Here is a 17,287-nt window from a genome sequence, read left to right on the forward strand (position 1 = left end):
TGTACGCTTCACACCACGGTTTCTCCAGGGGAGCTTCCCCAGGGGATGTGCTCTGCGGCAGGTGGTGACGTGGTCACCGCGGCTCTGGCGTGTCGCAACTCGCCAACGCCCGGCCGGGAAACACGCAAAACAAAGCCGATACGACACAGTTAGCAGAGCGTGCTGTATTACAGGAAAAAAAGAAAAAGACGTGGAAAAAGGATACTTTTTTCCTTCATGAAGATGGCAGCTGTGAACCAATAAAGGCCAATGACTGACGAAAAGGCAGTGCAAAAATGAAGACTGCCAGTGGCGAGCCATCGCATGAGTAAAGCCAGCGACCAGAGGGGAGCGTGGCAGGCCGCGCTGGGGAGCGGGGGCCGTCTCTAACGGAGCTGGGCCACCGCCGCCCGCCTTCCCGCCCCACAGCCGCGGCGGAGCACCCCGGCCCCCCCTTCCCCGCCCGCCGGGCCCGGGCCCGGCCCCGGCCCCGGCCCCGGCCCCCTCCCGCCGCCGCCGGAGCATGCGCGGGGCCGGGCCAGTTCCGCCCCCGCCCCCGCTCCCTGCATAGCGGCGCTGCCGGGGCGTACGGGAGCCGCTGCCGCCGCCCCTCTCCGCGCTGAGGGCCCCGACGAAGGGCAGCCGCCGCCTGGGCCGGAGGTAAAGGAGGGGCTAGGGCCGGCTGGCGGGGCCCCCTCCCCCGCCGCTCTTTGTGTGCGGGCCTGGGGCGGCGGCCCGTCCCGGCGGCGTGAGGGGAGGGAGGAGGGGGGGGCTGCGGGCGCGGCGGCCGGGCATGGCGGAGCGGGGAGGGGGCGTGGCGGGGGAGGCCGGTGCCGCGCCGGCTGCGGGGAGAGCCTGGAAGAAGCGGCGGCTTCGCTGTGCCGCTTGCGAGGGCAGCGGTTGTCCCCGCTGCCGCCGGGGAGCCGTGTCGTGTTCCTGCGGGGCGGCGCTGCCGGCCGGCTCGGGCCGTGCGTCGTCGGGCCCCGGGGCGGCCGCTCCCCGGAGCCGGCCGGGGGAGCGGCCGCTGCTGGGCCGGAGGCGCCGCCTCCCCGAGGGGTCCCGCCTGCCCGAGGGGTCCCTCTGGCCGCGCCCAGAGAAGACGGCGAGTAAATAAACGCCTGCGTGTCTGTCTGTGTCCGCGTTCTCCCGCGGTAGTGGGTTGTCTCTGACCGCTCGTTCAGGCCCCGGGGTCATTGCGTAAGGACGGTACTTCTCGGGCAATTCCCGTAAGGAGACTAGGGCATTTGTATTACTTTCTTTTTAGCGTGGCTAACTACTGCTGCAGGGGTGGAATGGGTGCGACGTGCCTTTTCGGGCAAGCAACCCCTGCTTCAGGTCTGAAATGGAGGCAGCAGATTTTAGAGCTAAATGCGTAATGAGAGCAGTTGCTCAGAGGCTAATTAGGTATGTATCAGAAGGGAGACACTGAGTTATTAGTGGAGAACGCGTCTTGCAAAACAGTTGCTTGGTTCCTGATGTCTCAGCCTGACCTCCAGGAAGTTTTGTCCTGGATCTGCTTTAAAGATGATTGATAGGTTGATGGTTGATAGGTTTCTAACTCTTTGGGAAGTGGAAGCCAGTGTTTTGGTATAGGTGCTGGCTTTGTGGCCTGCTGTAATCTCTCTGTGGGCGACAGGCAGAAAACACTTGTGGGTGGCTGTTTTGTTTTGGTTTTTTTACCCCTCTCCCCCAGTATTGGCTGCTGCTGCTTTCAGAGACAGCAGTTGCTACAGGCTGGCCAGGCTTCAGGTGGAGCTGGATCCCACACTGCCTTCAGCTCCGTGGTTTCTGACCTGGAGAGCATAGAGGGAAGCCCATCTCCTTCCAGCCGTGCCACCGAGGGCCGTTCTGGATCACTCCCACCTGCAAGACTTCCTGCTGGCAGCCCCAGGGTGTCACGAGTGCAGCCCTTCCATGGGTGTCCAGCCAGTGGCCCAGCACTTCCCTTTGGTAAACAGGATCTGCGTAGTGGGACACGCTGACGGGTGCCAGTGGTTGGGCTTCCCAGCCAAGGGTATTGAGAAACGGGGTGAGGTCTTCATCACTGGGTTTTGCGGGTTGCTAGCTCAGTTACAGCTTTCCCTCCTGCCCCACGCTCTTCCTTTGGTTTTCACTTTTGCTTTCCTAAACACTTGTGTTCCTCACAAGAGGAATATGGAAATGATCAAGGAAAATTATTGTGGTGTCAGTGTAGATTTTTAAGAGAGGAGAGGAGGTGACTCACATTTTGTGGTAGCTGCTCCCTGGTGCCTAAAGCCGTTACAGTGCCTGCTGAAACTCTTGTTTATACTGTGAATAACATTGCACAGAAGTCGTGGACAAGATCTTCCTGCGATTACCGGTGGTCCCTGACAGTGGCAATTGTTATTAAAAGGTCATAGTTTTAAACTAAATACAGTATTTTTGTGGGTCTTGCTTTACCTAAGGAGGATTACTTGCTACATCTGCCTGTGCAGAAATTGAAAATGTCATATGCAAAGTTAGGAGTTCACTGAATGCAATTGCAGTGGTGACAGTTATTCTAGCTATTTAGTTGGAAAACCAAAAATAGTAACTGGTGAGATTACAAGGAGGGAGCTAGCCTGGCAGCTCCTTGGTACTGGTGACAAACGCTTGGGTTTGTGAGCCCTTGGATAGGGAGGGGAGGTGGCTGGGGGTTTGTGAAGTGGCAGGATAAGCTGCTGGAGTGTTGTCTTATGTGATCCAAGAACTAATATATGTTTAGCCTAGCTAATACTTTTCTACAGAAAGCACTATGCTCCTCTTTGTAAACTAGAGGAACATTGAGGTTGCCTGTCTGACAAATGTCACCAGTAATCACGTGCAGAGTGAGACTGCTCTATGGAGGAGAACGAAAGCTGGCCAAGGTGTAAACACGCTGGGGTTTGCAGCGTGGAAGCTGGTCACTGGGACCAGGGACCTAGCAGACCCTGTGCTGTGCTCCGCTGCTGTCTGGATGTCAGAGCTCATCATCCACAAAATGCTGCTCCTGTGCCCCTCATCACGCTGAAGTGGCGTGACTCCTTTGGGAATGCACTGTCCTTGGCCTGCCCTCTTTTCCTGCCTGTGCGCTGGCTTTGAATGTGTGCCAGTGCTTGGACCAGCACCTGAATGTACTAGAGTGGCTGTAGTGTGGAAGTAGATGGTGAGTCTGATGCTTGACTGGTGTCAGCAGCAGAATGCAGCATCTGGGCACTGCTTACCTGAGTGAGGGGTTTGCCGGGCTTGGGCTTGCATTTGCTATTACCCATTTTGGATGAGCAAAAGCACTTGATTGTTTCAGGCCAATGCTGGATTAAAACAGAACTTTGAACTGGTTTTAAATGTGTATGTTTAACCTGCAAAGTTTCCAGGCTTCAACTATGTTTGGTTTAGTTGCAACAATTAGTCAAAAATGTCAGTGGCAATTAATTATTACAACATAACTGGCCACGCGTTCGCAGTTTAGATCTCTGTCACATTTAGGGCATGCTTTTTTGAAGTTTTAATTGTAGTCTGACATGATACTAGAGCTGTCAGGCGCTCTGCTGAACAAGTAGAAAAGCTGCTGATGACCTTCGTGTAATATGAAGAGATGTCTATTGTGTAACTGCAATATCACATTAGGTGTCAGTGTGTGTCGCTTTTTTAGAAACCAGGTTAATATCTGCATGAAGAGAAGCAGTAGCTCAAGGATTTGTGTAGTGTGACTTTTAGTCTGGAATTATTGTGAAGTTGTTACACTAATAAGGACCTCTAAACTACTCTTTGGATGAGAAAATGAATCCCCAAACTGAAAGCTTTTAATAGGGCTGCCTCATTAACTGTGTTCTCAGTGCCTTGTATAACTTCCAAAACTGTATCACATTTTGTTGTCTTCTGTTTCTGTCTCTTCTCCCCCCTTCCTGCTACTAAAATGTTCCCATATGTTGGTGTGAAATGTTTTATTATAGTTTTGAAAAGTACCTCACTGAGAATGTGAGTGAAGGAGCTCTGGAAAATGAGATTTCCAAATCCTCAGGTGCCTGGCTCTAGCAGAGCTGGGTGTCAGCGTGGTGCCTTAGAGGATCATGTGAAGTGGGATTTCTGTTTTTGCTTGTTTTCTTTTCCTTGGCTTTTTTGTTTTATTACTTCCTGATAAGTTGTCACAGGGCTCTCCCAACATCACATGAGAGCCAGCCTGAAGCCTCTGTGTGTTTGAAACTCACTGCTGACTGAATCTGGCTGCTTTATGGTCTCTTGCTGCAATTAATGTGTTGCAAATGGACATGGGAAGCCAGTTCTCTTTAGTGATTTCTTACTGGAACATCAGAACTGATGAAAGTCTTTAAGTACTTTGGATAACAGAGGGAAAGCTTCCGCACTTCTATATAAAATACTGTCCTAGTTGGGAGGAGCAGTAGGAGGAAGGTGATTAGATTTTTCCTCTTGAAGGTGATTATATTTTTCCTCTTAAACCTCATCATCCTTGCATTCTGGCCTCCTAAAGTCTGCCTTTGCAATACTTCTTGTGAAATGTTTTCTCTGTATAGGTTTTCTCACTGTTGAGACCTAAATGTTGACAACACTAAGTATATTAAATAAAGCCTATTATGCAAAGGCTATTATTGATAATAGATTAAATGGGTAGTCTTAATGGAATTTATCTGTAGTGCTAAGACTTGCAGGTCACAGATCAACTGGCTTGCAGGTCACAGATCACTTATTTAATGCTTTACATCTGGGGTGTGTGTGTTTGTGGTTTTTTTTTTTTTTTTTTTAAGTTGTAGTCCTAAGTAAATATCTCTGATGGTTAACCCTGTTGTTTGTTTGCTTCTCTCCCCCCCCTCCCCCCCCCCTTTTTTTTTTTGTCTTCCCTCTACCCAGTGAGACTGCATCAAAATGTCTCTCTATCCTTCCTTGGAAGATCTGAAGGTGGACAAAGTTATTCAGGTATGGTGGGCTTTATTAAGATGAGTTTTGATGATGATAATATATCTGATGATATCTAATCCAGGGAAGGGGAGAGTTTGTTTTACCATTGCATTCTAAAAGGGGAAAGACAAACTGTTTACTTTGTAGCTTGATATAATGTGATTAATGCTCATTTTACCACTGTTGGGTATATTTATTTTTATATATTCATTTATAGTCATTTATCTTTAATGTGTTGATATGTTTGGGTTTTTTGAAGTATACATACTTGGTCTTAAGTAGACAAACATAATCAGTCTCTTCCCATACTTCAGCTCTGATGTGATGAATAGGTATTGACTGAACTAGTAAACCTGCTGGGTCTCATTCCCAGTGTCCAAACCTGTGGCAGAAAGCTTTCATGGTCAGTTGGGCACAAAAAAAGAGCACTGGCTCTCTTAACGTCATCTGGAATCACAGGCTTGTCCTTTAGCTATTTCATGGTAGTGACCAGTTCTCTCTATACTTCCAAGATTATCACATTTGTGTAAAACCCTTTATGTGTAAGAATACTGGTAGCTTTATTATTAGACAGGGTGAGGATGAAAAAAAATCTGTGAAACAAAATAATGAAAAACATTTTAATGGATAAAAACTCCATGAAAAATTTGACATGAATGTATTTTACGAGGAGTTTCCTTGCTTTCTTCAGCATTTTACCTAGCTTCCATTTTTCTTTCCTAAGCTTAAACTGGATTTCCTCCCAGTTTAAACAACAGCAATGAGTTATACTGCATTTTAAAGTGGCTGCTGCTTCTGTCCTTGTCCTTCTCATTGGGAAGCAATCAAGCAAACTGCACAGAACAGCTTATTAACTCTCCTGTGCTGTCCCACAGTGGAGTGCCTCATTCTCGCCTGTGTTTGTATGTGTGGGGTGGGGCTCTTGAAGTTGTGGGTGCTGTGTTGGGATTTCTCCTTGTCATGTCTGCCCACCCCATTCTTCTTATCTTACTGAAGTCCTTTATCTACAGTCGGGTAATGCTGAACTGGAAAAAAAAAAAAAATAGACTGGAGCCAGAATATGCTCCTTTGGCCTTTTAAAGACCAACTGCTAGAGTTTATATATTACAATTAAAAATATTAAATGTGGTCTTTCTACTGCTTAACTTTTGTGACCACTGAATGAAGCAGTGAGGAAATGAAAGTAGGGTATTGCTATGCTGAGTCCTGTAAACCTTGAACCATGTGTATGTGTTCTGTCATTTTATAGAGCAGGAACCCTTATTGTACGTCATCTTGCCCATATGCTCAGCAGGGCTTATGAACTTGGGCAGGGTGCCTTGTTCGTGTGATGACACCTGTAGCCTCTTGTGGTGTGTCACAGAGAAATAAGCGTAAACCCTACAGAGGTTTCTATAAGGAGCATAACAAATTGTTCTGTTAAGCTTGTTTAATTGTTGGTGACACTGTAAGCTCAAAGGTCAGTTTTCTGGAAATCGGTTCATGTGGGACAGATGCTTGCTGTCATATTTAAAGATGAGTGTCCACTCAAAGTTTAAGTTAGGATTTCACAAACTTCTACCACTTGTTGAGTGGGTTGTCAAGCAAGATGGCTTATGAGAAAATTTGTGTGGGGGTGCGAGAGAAGGGAGGTAGAGCCCAGAGCATTCGGTTACAGATCCCCAGTGTAGAGGCTCGGGTGTTCTTATTGCCATCATCAATGGGGACAATTGCCCTTCAGCAGTTGTGACAGCATCTCGTTCCTACCGACTGTAGTAGGAACTAGGAGGGTAATGGGCTGTCTACTGAGTCCATCTGTGAGAGAAGGGAAGGAAATACTGTCGTTGCTAAATACCATTATTTCAAGAGTAAGCCATTCCATTTGCACTGATACTTTTGGTAGCAAAGGCTAAATTATTTGCCTCTCCCAAAAAGTGCATTATAAAAATGCTGTCCCTTTAAATATGTCTGAGAGCACTCTTAGGAGAAAGGGGGCAGAGTACTGAGAGACAAAGTCTGTATCCACAACAAGTGAGTGAGACTAAAATGACTGCTGGTTAAAACAAAAGGACTTGTTACATTAAATATTCTAACCTGTTCTTTTTGTCCAGCATTTGAGTTGGACACTCTTTTTCTAAATACATCTGATACTGATAAATAATGAGTCATTCTTGCTCTGAAACTTTTTTCTAAAAACAGCTTCCTGGAGAGTACAGGACTACGAAGTCTTCTATTTTTAAGCATGATTTCCTTAAAAACATTAAGTAATTTGACTGTCATGTTGTGTTAGATGATTTATGCGTCCTGTTCAGCATAATGTTTCACTATACGTTTAGTAATTTCCCCTCCACCTTTGACGTTCAACCTCAGGGAAGCTATTGGGATAGCTATTTCCATCACACTTAACAGGTCTCTGTGAGGCAGTGTTTTTCACTGGTCATGATTACACAAGGCCAAAAAAGTAGTAGCTGAGGTATTGAGGAGGAAGGAAACTGGCTTACTTTAATATAGTCCCTTATGTTTGTGAGTCAGTAAGCAATATAGAAACTAAGCTTAGTGTGTTCACTGTAGTGGCAACTTCTGCAGAAAAATCATCTTGGAAGGTCCATTTCTTTCAGAAGGTATTAAACTAGTAGCATTGGACTGTGTGGAACTTAACTTGCAACCTACAAGGGACTGTGGCAGAACTCATGAATAATGTCTGTAAATGGTGAAGAGAGAAAAATGGCTGCTATCTAGCTGAAAAAAAGTAATCACAAAACACTCTGCCAAAGGTCATACCTTAAAACTTAAAGTTATAATGTTTTTTCAGCCAAGGTGAATATGTCTTTTAAGGAGATCTTATGCTCTTTAGTCTCCTGGCTGCATAATAAAGATTTCATAGATTTTTCTTGTACAAGGTAACATACGTGAGTTTCTTTGCTTTTAGGCTCAGACTGCCTTTTCTTCAAATCCAGCTAATCCAGCAATCTTGTCTGAAGCTTCTGCTCCTATTCCTCATGATGGAGGTAAGCTCATGTACTGTATAGTATCTTGATGTTGTGGAAAGCAGTTATGAAAGCCTAAAGTTACAGTACTGTCAAAATTACCTATAAATATGTAATCCTATTTACTAAGGGTGAGACCATGCCTTTTTGGAAAGGCCCGTGCCCCCCCCCACTTGCCCCAAACCACCTTGTCAGAGGTGCTATGGGAGTCAAAAAACAGTGCTTAAAAGGAAGTTGTGGCACACAATAACCCTTCTCCTAACTTTTTGAAACCTTTTCCAAGTAAGCCTAACATAACAAGATATGCTGTTGGTACTATTTGAGCTCTTTTTAAATCTTAGCTCAAAAACTTAGTTGTCCTTATTTATTAAGTGTAGTTTTTGTAAGCTTTAGAGAGCAGCATGAGTCTGAGTGCCTTTGCTCTCCATATGAGCTTGCTTGGGAACAAACACGAATCTCTGTCAATAGAGAAATGCCCAGGAAGGTAGAACTCAATCTTGTCAGGCTATGAACATAAAGCTTCCAGCAGATTTTGGGATCAAATGTCTGGTGGGAAATCCATCAGACCTAAAGCTGAATGACTTGTACCCATTTCTCCTCCTTTTCTCCCATGCACATTTGCATCCATGAAGGTGCACAGATATGTCTTGAGTTCAGAGCTCTGGGCTAGTGAGTTACGCTTGGTCTAAGGCCTAAAACCTGTCACCAGCATGCCCAGCAGCAGTGCTGGAACAGCTGTCAAGAATGCTGGTGGATCAGATATTAGAGCTTGGTGGATGTAACTTTGTCTCCAGTTTTCCTCTTGGCACTGGTGTGTCAGAGATGACTTTAAGGCAGGAGAGAGCTACCAGAGAGCTACCTCTCGTAGATCCTTTCTGAAATAGATACTTACGTGGCCTAGCCTCACAGACCAGATTTAAGTTTGCTTCAGCAGTCCCTTCTTGGCAGTATTTCTTCTGCTGTCCGGAGTTTGAATTCTCCTGCAATTTTTGTGTGTGCTGGCCAAATGACGTAATTTTGACATCACCTTGTGTGTGAATTGCTCAGGAGCTGTGTGTGGCTGAAGAGGGATTAATCACTCTATATATCCCAAAGGAAGGGAGGCCTACACTGTCTACAGGGTGTGCCAAACCTGCTGAGAATACCTCTGTCCTGGCAGAGGCAGGAGAATATACAACATCAGGAGCTTTTGGATGCTTTCTGCTGTTTGGAGGTGTCTCTGTTTTGAATGAGAATGTAATACACCCAGCAAAGATGCATCCTGTGTTGTGGTCTTCGATGAAGAGCAAAAGAGAAAAATTGAGTAGCTGCAGAAGTCTTATGCAGCATTAATTGTGTATAATCCTAGGGGCTTGAAGACACAAGCAAAATTAGAAATATTCATTAGAAGCCTATTAATCAATATTGGTGAAACTACAAGCTGATATATCAATCCGGAAACAAGATCAGACAGCTCTCATGTGAAGCAGCATGCAAACCTGACCACTGAAAGTATTAAGGAGCAAAAAAGTCTCTCGTATGTACTGGAATTCACCTTGCAATGACCTTTGTTCCTTCCCAGAAAACTTACTTTCCATTTCTGATCAAATGTGGATTCTTATAACAGCTGGTTTTATACACGTACCCATAAATGAACGCAAGAAACCTGAGCTTTGTGAACTGGAGAGCCTGCTTTCTTCCAAGGCTGTCCCTTGCACCACCTTGCTCTCTGAGCAGCCTTTTCTGTCCCCACTGATTCGGTGAGAACGATGGGTGGACTCTTAAGAGTTCTTGTAACTGATGCTTGTTAAATGGCACCAGTTAATTATCTGTGGAATGTCAAGAGCGATATCAAGCTTATTTCCAGAGTGGTTTGACTCAGGGTCTGACAAGTCTGTCAGTTTAACTTCCTTTCCTCCCACTCCCTGCACCCTGCTCCTCTCAGGCGTAGAGGAATCTCCTGCTGGATACTTCAAGGGCTGTGTTTGTTTTGTCTTGTTGTGAGAAGTATGTCTAAAACAACATCATTTTGAAGCTATGTGAAAATGACAGCTACTTTATTAAAGCAGACTGCACTGTGGACCTTACAGCCAGGAGGCTATCTTCTGCAGAAACTTTACCATGCCTGGGATCCAGCACGTCCTTGGCATGGATGCCTCTTGCGAGTGCTGTCTTGCGCCTGGGGGAAGGTCACTGTGTGTGTGTGTGTGTGTGTGTGTGTTCGCCAGCATACCTGGTTTGGGGGTGGGAGGGAGAATAGTTCCCCACTAATCACCCAGAAGCTTTGGAGCAAGGGCATGTCTTCATGGACTGCAGTACAACAATGTTTTTGGAATGTATCACCGTGGGCCTAATGTTTGTGTTGTAACAGGGTGAATTAAGAAACTGAAACTAAAAGTTCTCTGTAAGCTCTTTGTCTCAGAAGTGCTGCTTGTCTGGTTACTTTTCTAAGCTGGGCTGGAATAGCAGTCCTGATTCAAGTGGGTCTTCCGTCATAATTTTCAAATTAAATACATTACAATAGCACAAGATTTGCTGAAGTAATTGTACATATGAAAGTGGTAACTGCTTGTTCTGTTAAACCAACAATGGTATTGACAGGGGTTTTTTGTTTTGTTTTTATTTCGATAGGCTTATACCCCAGACTGTATCCAGAACTTTCTCAGTATATGGGCCTGAGTCTCAATGAGGAGGAGGTGCAGAGAAACTTACTAGTGGCAGCCACTGCTCAGCCACAGGGGGTATGTACCAGTCAAGCATGTTTTAGAAAGCCAAAGTATAAAGACTAAGTGTGTATCTAGCATTCTAGAGAGTAGACTTCTATTTGTCTTAAGTACCGTACTTAACTGATAAATGAATTGTTTTAAGTAACAGTGCCTGTTTTAATCTGGCCTTAAACTGGGCAGTATATTTCCAGTGTTGGGGGGAAGAGCTGGTGGTGTGACTTAATTTGTGTGTTGGTGGTGTTTTTTAAATGTCGCTTCATATAAACTGTATAGCTATTTAAAAAAGTTGAAACTAAGTTGTCTGGCTATTTTGTTTTAATCAGCAACTGGTAACACGACCTTCTACTAATTACATGGTAGCTCCAGTCACTGGAAATGATATTGGAATTCGCAGAGCAGAAATTAAGCAAGGCATCCGTGAAGCAATTTTATGTAAAGATCAAGATGGCAAAATTGGACTTCGCCTTAAGTCTGTTGACAACGTACGTATAGAAGCTTGCTTTTGCCTATAGTGATCTTACTGCTGGATTAAATTAGTAGTGAAGTGTATGGTCACAAAATGGTCTTCTGTATAATGCTTGCTTATCCATTATCAGAATTTTAAAATCCTTCATTAGATCAGTAACTGGATTTCCAGCTGTCTGCACTGGGATCTAAATTTACAGTGGCAATTTACTTCCATGTGTTATAACACCTGAAAAATACTTGTAACTTTTTTTTTCACTTTAGAGCATGAAATTGTCCTTGCAGAGCTGCTGTGATACTTGTTAGCAGTTCAAGACTTCTTGTCTCTATCTTTGTGGAAACACTGGGCAGTACTTAAAGTTCAGCAGTACGCAGAGAACTGCCCATGGCTTAGAAGTAGCTCCTCTTTTATAGATTCTTGCAATTTCTTGTTGGTGAGAAAAGTAAGGATAGTGAGGGTGTCATCTTACCTATATGTAAAGAGTAATTTCAGAGTAGGCTTTTTCAAGTTTCCCTTAACATGAACATAACTGCAAGAAGATCCTTAAACCTGTTCTGGAGCTTCTTTGTTTCATTATCTTTTGATTCTCAACATGGAAAATGCTACTCTCCTTTTTTTTTTTTTTTTTTTTTGGCAAGGCCATTTAATCTGAATGTTTTTAAAAAAATTGTACTCAAGGTTTCTATATATATAGGGTTAAAGTGCTTTTTGTAGTTCTCCTAACCCAGGAAATGCTGGGGTTTCCTTAGAGTAGCATGTGTGGTGTGGGTTTTTTTGTTGTTTGTTTGTTTTTAATTCCCTCCCCCCGAAGGTATTATCTACAATTGGTATGCTTTACTTTGTTTTTAGGGGTACTTTGACTAGAAATAGTTTTCTAACACCTTGGTTTTTTACCTGAGGTGCTAGCAAGTCATAATCATAAAAAGTTGAAAACTAATGGGGTTGTGAAAGAAGAAAAATCTGTCATAGAGTTCTCAGCATTGCTGATCTATTTCTCCAGCTATATATAGACTTTATCTGGCAAAGGAATTATTAGTTAAATGCACAAGGAGATAAGCAAATTTACCACTAGTCTGTCTTGATCCAGTTTTTTAGATTTCTTCTTAAAACAGAATAGTATAAACCCCTTGAGTAAGGCTTTAATGTTATGCTCATGTCTTTTTTTTTTTAATGTCTAGAGATCTAGACAGAACGGATTTGCCCCTGTCCGAACTTTATGCTAGCATTAATTATCTGTCATTCTCTTAGACATCTAGAAACAGACTGAAATTTCAAAAATGCCTCTTAAGGAGAGCTAATTAGCAAGTCCTTCTGTCCATTTGGTTGGTATTACATAGAGAATGAGAAACTTTAAAAGGGCTGTGTGTTCTGTCACTGGTCTTCACCTTTAAGGAAGAACTTCCTCCCCGCCCCCCCCCCCCCCCCCCCCCTTTTTTTTCTCTTTTGCAGGGTATATTTGTCCAATTAGTTCAGGCAAACTCTCCAGCATCCCTCGCTGGTCTGCGGTTTGGGGACCAAGTTCTGCAGATCAATGGTGAAAACTGTGCAGGATGGAGTTCTGATAAAGCACATAAAGTTCTGAAACAGGCTTCAGGAGAAAGGATTTCAATGATCATTCGGGACAGGTAAAGCCAACTGCACATATGGATTGTCATTATCCATCTTGGGGTAATTCTGTGGGGTTTGGGTCTCCCCTTGCTTGAGCAGGACTGCAGGCATAACAAAATCTGTTTGTCCATGTGCTTCAATAGCAAAGATCCTCAGAAATGCTCCCTTTTGTGGGGAACAGTCAAAATAGTCGTTAACTTGTAAACTTCCAGTGCACACTTGCCCAGGCATGATGAGGCATAACATTTTTCAAGGTAAACTAATGAGTGATAGCACAAGTCAAATTTAAACTCTGAATTCAAGAGTTCTGTGCTTTTTTTCGGGCACAACCTGACTTTTGCTTATACTAATTGAAAAAGCAATAAAAAAGGGTACCAAAATATTTGCTGTATTAATTAATACATTTGCATTTTTATTTAGCATGAGAGTTTTCTTGTGAACTCTGTTGCTTACGTATTAATTAATGCCAGTTTTGCTAAAAGTATGCTTGATGAACCAATACAGATTTTTAATTGTACTAAATAATGAGCTTGTAGCTAGTTGTATAGCGTAGTAATAGGTCAGATTCAGCATAAAGTCTGTAGGCTATGAGAAGACAGATGATACGCGATATGACTAGGTACACGTCTCGAAGCTTTTTCAGTGTTCATTCTTGTTTAAGAACCAAGGTTGACCCAGTGGAGCGCATGCTACTTCTATCATGTATTGTATCAAAATGCTGTGGTAGTAGATTCCCTGCTCCGTCTACCACTTCTGTGCCCAACTCCTCACCCCCTTCCTCGATTTACTAGCTTTTTAAGACACAGTTTAAAGCTTTATTGTCTGTAAAGCAGTAGAAATGTTGTTGGGGAAGCCTTGTACTCCAGAATCCTGTGGTCTACCTACAGTTTTTAAAACTGCCTGCACTATTTTATCTACCTTGTAACATTTGTAGAGAAAACTTAATTTTTAATAGACATTTGTGTGTGTTTGGTTATTGTGGTGGGTGGGTGTTGTATGGGACTCTTGTATTATTGTTAACCCAGATGGTGAAATGTCTGTAGAACAGGGAAAACATGTAAGGTTTATAAACAAGTATACAGTAATATAACAATATTAACAAAATGAAGTTAAACCAACTACTTCTCATTGTAGTTGATGTATGAGTCTTTTAGAGTACAATTACTTTTTGTGAGTCAAAGGTGCTAAAATAATGTGTGGTTCTTTCTGTGGTTTAGTAGACTGAAAACACGGTTTTGCATTTTAAATGTCTTATAGGCCTTTTGAACGAATTATTACTATGCATAAGGACAGCACAGGGCACGTTGGTTTCATATTCAAGAATGGAAAAATAACCTCAATAGTGAAAGACAGTTCTGCTGCGAGAAATGGACTTCTTACAGAGCACAACATCTGTGAAATTAATGGCCAGAACGTAATTGGATTGAAGGTAAAATAAGTAGTGTGTGGTGGGTGTGGATAGCTGTGAGCTTTTTGTGTGTGTATAGTAATTGTGTTTTGGAGAGGGAAAAGGATTGTAATATATTGTTTAATGTTCATAAAATAAGGAAGTAAGTCACGAGAGGCAACTTAACTTGATTGGAGAGACAGGTATGTTTTGAGGCTTCTTTGCAGTTTTGTATCTGTAAGCAGGGCAACTCATTCTCTTCTCCTCTGCCTCTACCTGGCTAGGCTGACCCTCAATTTTTATCTTTAGTTTAACTTTGCTGGCAAAACAAAAGAATAAGCTTCTTCCCGCCAGCCTGTGTCAAATTCTAGTAGGAATTCCGTGTATAACATCTGTATCCCTTCTCTAGTCAGTTCGTGCAAGAGACTGGTAACCAAGCATCTATGAAGTGGTATTGCAGGTTCAGTGATTTGCCCTGAAGGTTAAATACTCCACGCAAGGAGTTGTGGGTCTCTTAAGCTGCATGAAATGTATCTAGAAAAAGCACTTTAACTTTATTAGTCAGCTTGAGTAATGTTGCTCATAAGACTTCTTGTTTAATAACAGGACCCCCAGATTGCAGACATCTTGGCAACAGCTGGAAATGTAGTGACCATTACTGTCATGCCTTCCAGCATTTATGAGTACATAATAAAGAGGTAAGTAATAAACAAAGCAGCCATGGTGTTAATTATAATCAAGTTGACTGACTATTTTTTGCAGGTTAAATAAAATGATAAGACCTCATTACAAACTTAACATGAATGCTGGAGAGGGGGTGGGGGGAGTCTGAAAATTTGGTTAATCTGATGTTTTTGTCAAACTGGTGTGTATCAGTTCTGTTTTTAAACTATTCATATGCTAGTGATGCTACTTTGCCTTTTCTTCTCTTGAAAAACCCTTTTCTAAATGTAATTTGACTACACTTGAGTTCCCAAGAACTTTCAAGGATTTGGATAACAAAAATATTTGTTACCTTGTAACTAAAATGTTTCTAGTGCAACTAGTTCTGGTGACATAACCATGATTCTTGGCAGGATATAGTTGGTTTCTTCTAATCCTTTGGCAGCGGTGGCTTTCTACAGCTAAATCTCTCCTGCAAAAATATGGGTTTGAAGTTGCTAGAAATTAATAATGCTTCAGGTATAATTGACTCTTCCCCCCCCCCCCCCCCCACTTGGCATGCTCTTTCTACAAAACAGTTTTCAGTCTAACAGCCACCTTTCCCCCTGCCCTCCTTCCCTCATACTTGTGATACTACTCTGCTTGCACACATGCCCACATCCTGAAAGATGTTGATAACACAGCTCCTCTACTAATAAAACCATCGAGTATTGTGGGCTTCTATTCTGTGTGTGCAGTTTGGTGCAGCTTTCTGTAGCAACATACTTGTCAAAAATAGTGGAGGAAAAGGCCAACTTTGAACTGGTATTAAAGGGCTAGCAATGACAAAGATACAGTGATCAGAAGCTGTAGTGGTCTTCTACAGTTGTCTTACAAAACTGAATGCCTTTTCCTTTTCTTTAGGATGGCAACTAGCATTATGAAAAGCCTGATGGATCACTCTGTTCCTGAAGTCTAAACTTGCATCATATATGTGTATGTACATATATATAATGATGATTCCACTAAACTTGGGCTATTATACTCAGTGATTTTTTTCTTCTGCACATGAGCCTTTCTGGAGGCTAAGAGAAGATATGCTGCATCAAGCATTTGCATCTATAATGGCTGGGAATGTTACAGTTCAACATATCTTGTTTATTCACAAACTGTAAAACTTGTAGCCTTATATGCTTGACAAATGTGAAATTCCAATTGTGTTATGACTTCTTTTCGTAGGTCTTATCTAGTTTACTACTACTATAAGCCATTGCAACTAAAGCAACCAGATATCACTTGCAAAGTTACGTGTTGTTACCTAGAACAATGCTGTGCTTTGTATGTTTAAGACAAATGAGTATTTTTACCGCTTCTGTAGATTTGAAATAGTGTATTAGAAGTATGGCTAGTACTAGTTAATTTTTTGTTCTAGTAAACACTGTTTACACAAGAATGCCAGCTAAGCTGAATATAGCTAAAGGCATCCTTCAGTAAGCATATTAAATCAAAGTAGTGTACAGATACTCAAATCTTTTTATTACTTGTTATACAAATTGTAACTAATATGCTTATCTCTTGCCTTAACCATGTTATTAAGGATTTGGAAATAACCAAATAAATGACTGAAACTTTAGATACGCTGTGTGCGTGTGCTTACTTCTTAAGATGAGCTAAGACAGGCTTGTTTAGTTGAGGTCAGTTTCAACCACCAACACAGACAAGACAGGAAGTACAGTTTAAAACAGCTTTCTAAATAAGCTCACTGCCTACAATCTTGAAACTTTTTAAAAGGGTAGAGCTGGGATACTTTAGACAAGATATGCTTGACTCTTTTCATACCTTCAGCTTAATATGTGGGATAGCAGCCTGCTGTTCTACAAGACATACTAATTGTATAGTGGCAATTTCCTTATAAAACTGTTTGCAGCTTGCTGGGTGTACTGGGTCTGGCTGGGATGGAGTTAGCTTTCTTCATAGCGGCTGGTATGGTGCTGTGTTTGAGACTTGTGCCTAAAACAGTGTTGATAACACACCAATGTTTGTGCTGTTGCTGAGCAGTGCTTGCACAGGGTCAATGACTTTTCTGCTTCTGTCCCCTGCCCCCTGCCCCTGGTGTGTAGGCTGGGGGTGGCCAGGAGGCTGAGAGGGGACAGAGCTGGGACTGCTGACCCAAATTGACCAAAGGAAAATTCCACACCATTTGACATCATGCTCAGCAATAAACTGGGGGGAGTCTTTCCAAAGTAGCTGTTGCTTGGAGACTGGCTGGGCATCACTCTGCTGGTGGGGAGGTGGTGAATGATTGATTGCCTTTGCATCACTTTTTTTTTTCCCTTCCTCTTCACTTAGTAAACTGTCTTTTATCCCAACCCACAAATTTTCCTAGCTTTTGCCCTTCTGATTCTCTTACCCATCCTGCTGTGGGGCAGATGAATGAGAAAACTCAGTGGGGGCTCAGCTGCTGGCTGGGGTCAACCCACCAGACCAGGTCATAGGCATATTCAACTGAGACTTTAAGAAGTTAAGTGATCTGAAGTTAAATACCAGTTGTGGTGAGTGATTTCCTTTTTTTTTGTGCAGAAGCTCTGTTCCTGGCTTCAGCTGTGCAATCTAGGATTACTGATTAGTTTAGCAGTATAAG

At 43.0% G+C, this 17,287-nt stretch overlaps 1 protein-coding gene across 1 annotated transcript; it reads left to right on the forward strand.

Annotated features, from left to right (window-relative positions):
• Positions 1 to 564: 564 nt before the first annotated feature.
• Positions 565 to 16,279, forward strand: SDCBP (syndecan binding protein). Its single transcript, XM_075494703.1, has 9 exons — positions 565 to 639; positions 4,825 to 4,890; positions 7,781 to 7,859; positions 10,449 to 10,558; positions 10,867 to 11,025; positions 12,459 to 12,634; positions 13,875 to 14,046; positions 14,611 to 14,702; positions 15,571 to 16,279. The coding sequence occupies exons 2-9, from the start codon at positions 4,840 to 4,842 to the stop codon at positions 15,623 to 15,625; spliced, it is 894 nt and encodes a 297-aa protein (XP_075350818.1). The 5' UTR covers positions 565 to 639; positions 4,825 to 4,839; the 3' UTR covers positions 15,626 to 16,279.
• The last annotated feature ends 1,008 nt before the right edge of the window (positions 16,280 to 17,287 follow it).

Source organism: Mycteria americana, chromosome 2, assembly GCF_035582795.1.
Source record: "Mycteria americana isolate JAX WOST 10 ecotype Jacksonville Zoo and Gardens chromosome 2, USCA_MyAme_1.0, whole genome shotgun sequence".
Lineage (NCBI taxonomy): Eukaryota > Metazoa > Chordata > Aves > Ciconiiformes > Ciconiidae > Mycteria > Mycteria americana.

Excerpts from the sequence above, each read along its gene's own strand:
- SDCBP (XM_075494703.1), top strand. The coding sequence starts at position 4,840 with ATGTCTCTCTATCCTTCCTTGGAAGATCTGAAGGTGGACAAAGTTATT. Across the intron at positions 7,860-10,448 it reads TCCTATTCCTCATGATGGAG|GCTTATACCCCAGACTGTAT; the intron begins GTAAGCTCATGT and ends TTATTTCGATAG. Across the intron at positions 10,559-10,866 it reads CCACTGCTCAGCCACAGGGG|CAACTGGTAACACGACCTTC; the intron begins GTATGTACCAGT and ends TGTTTTAATCAG.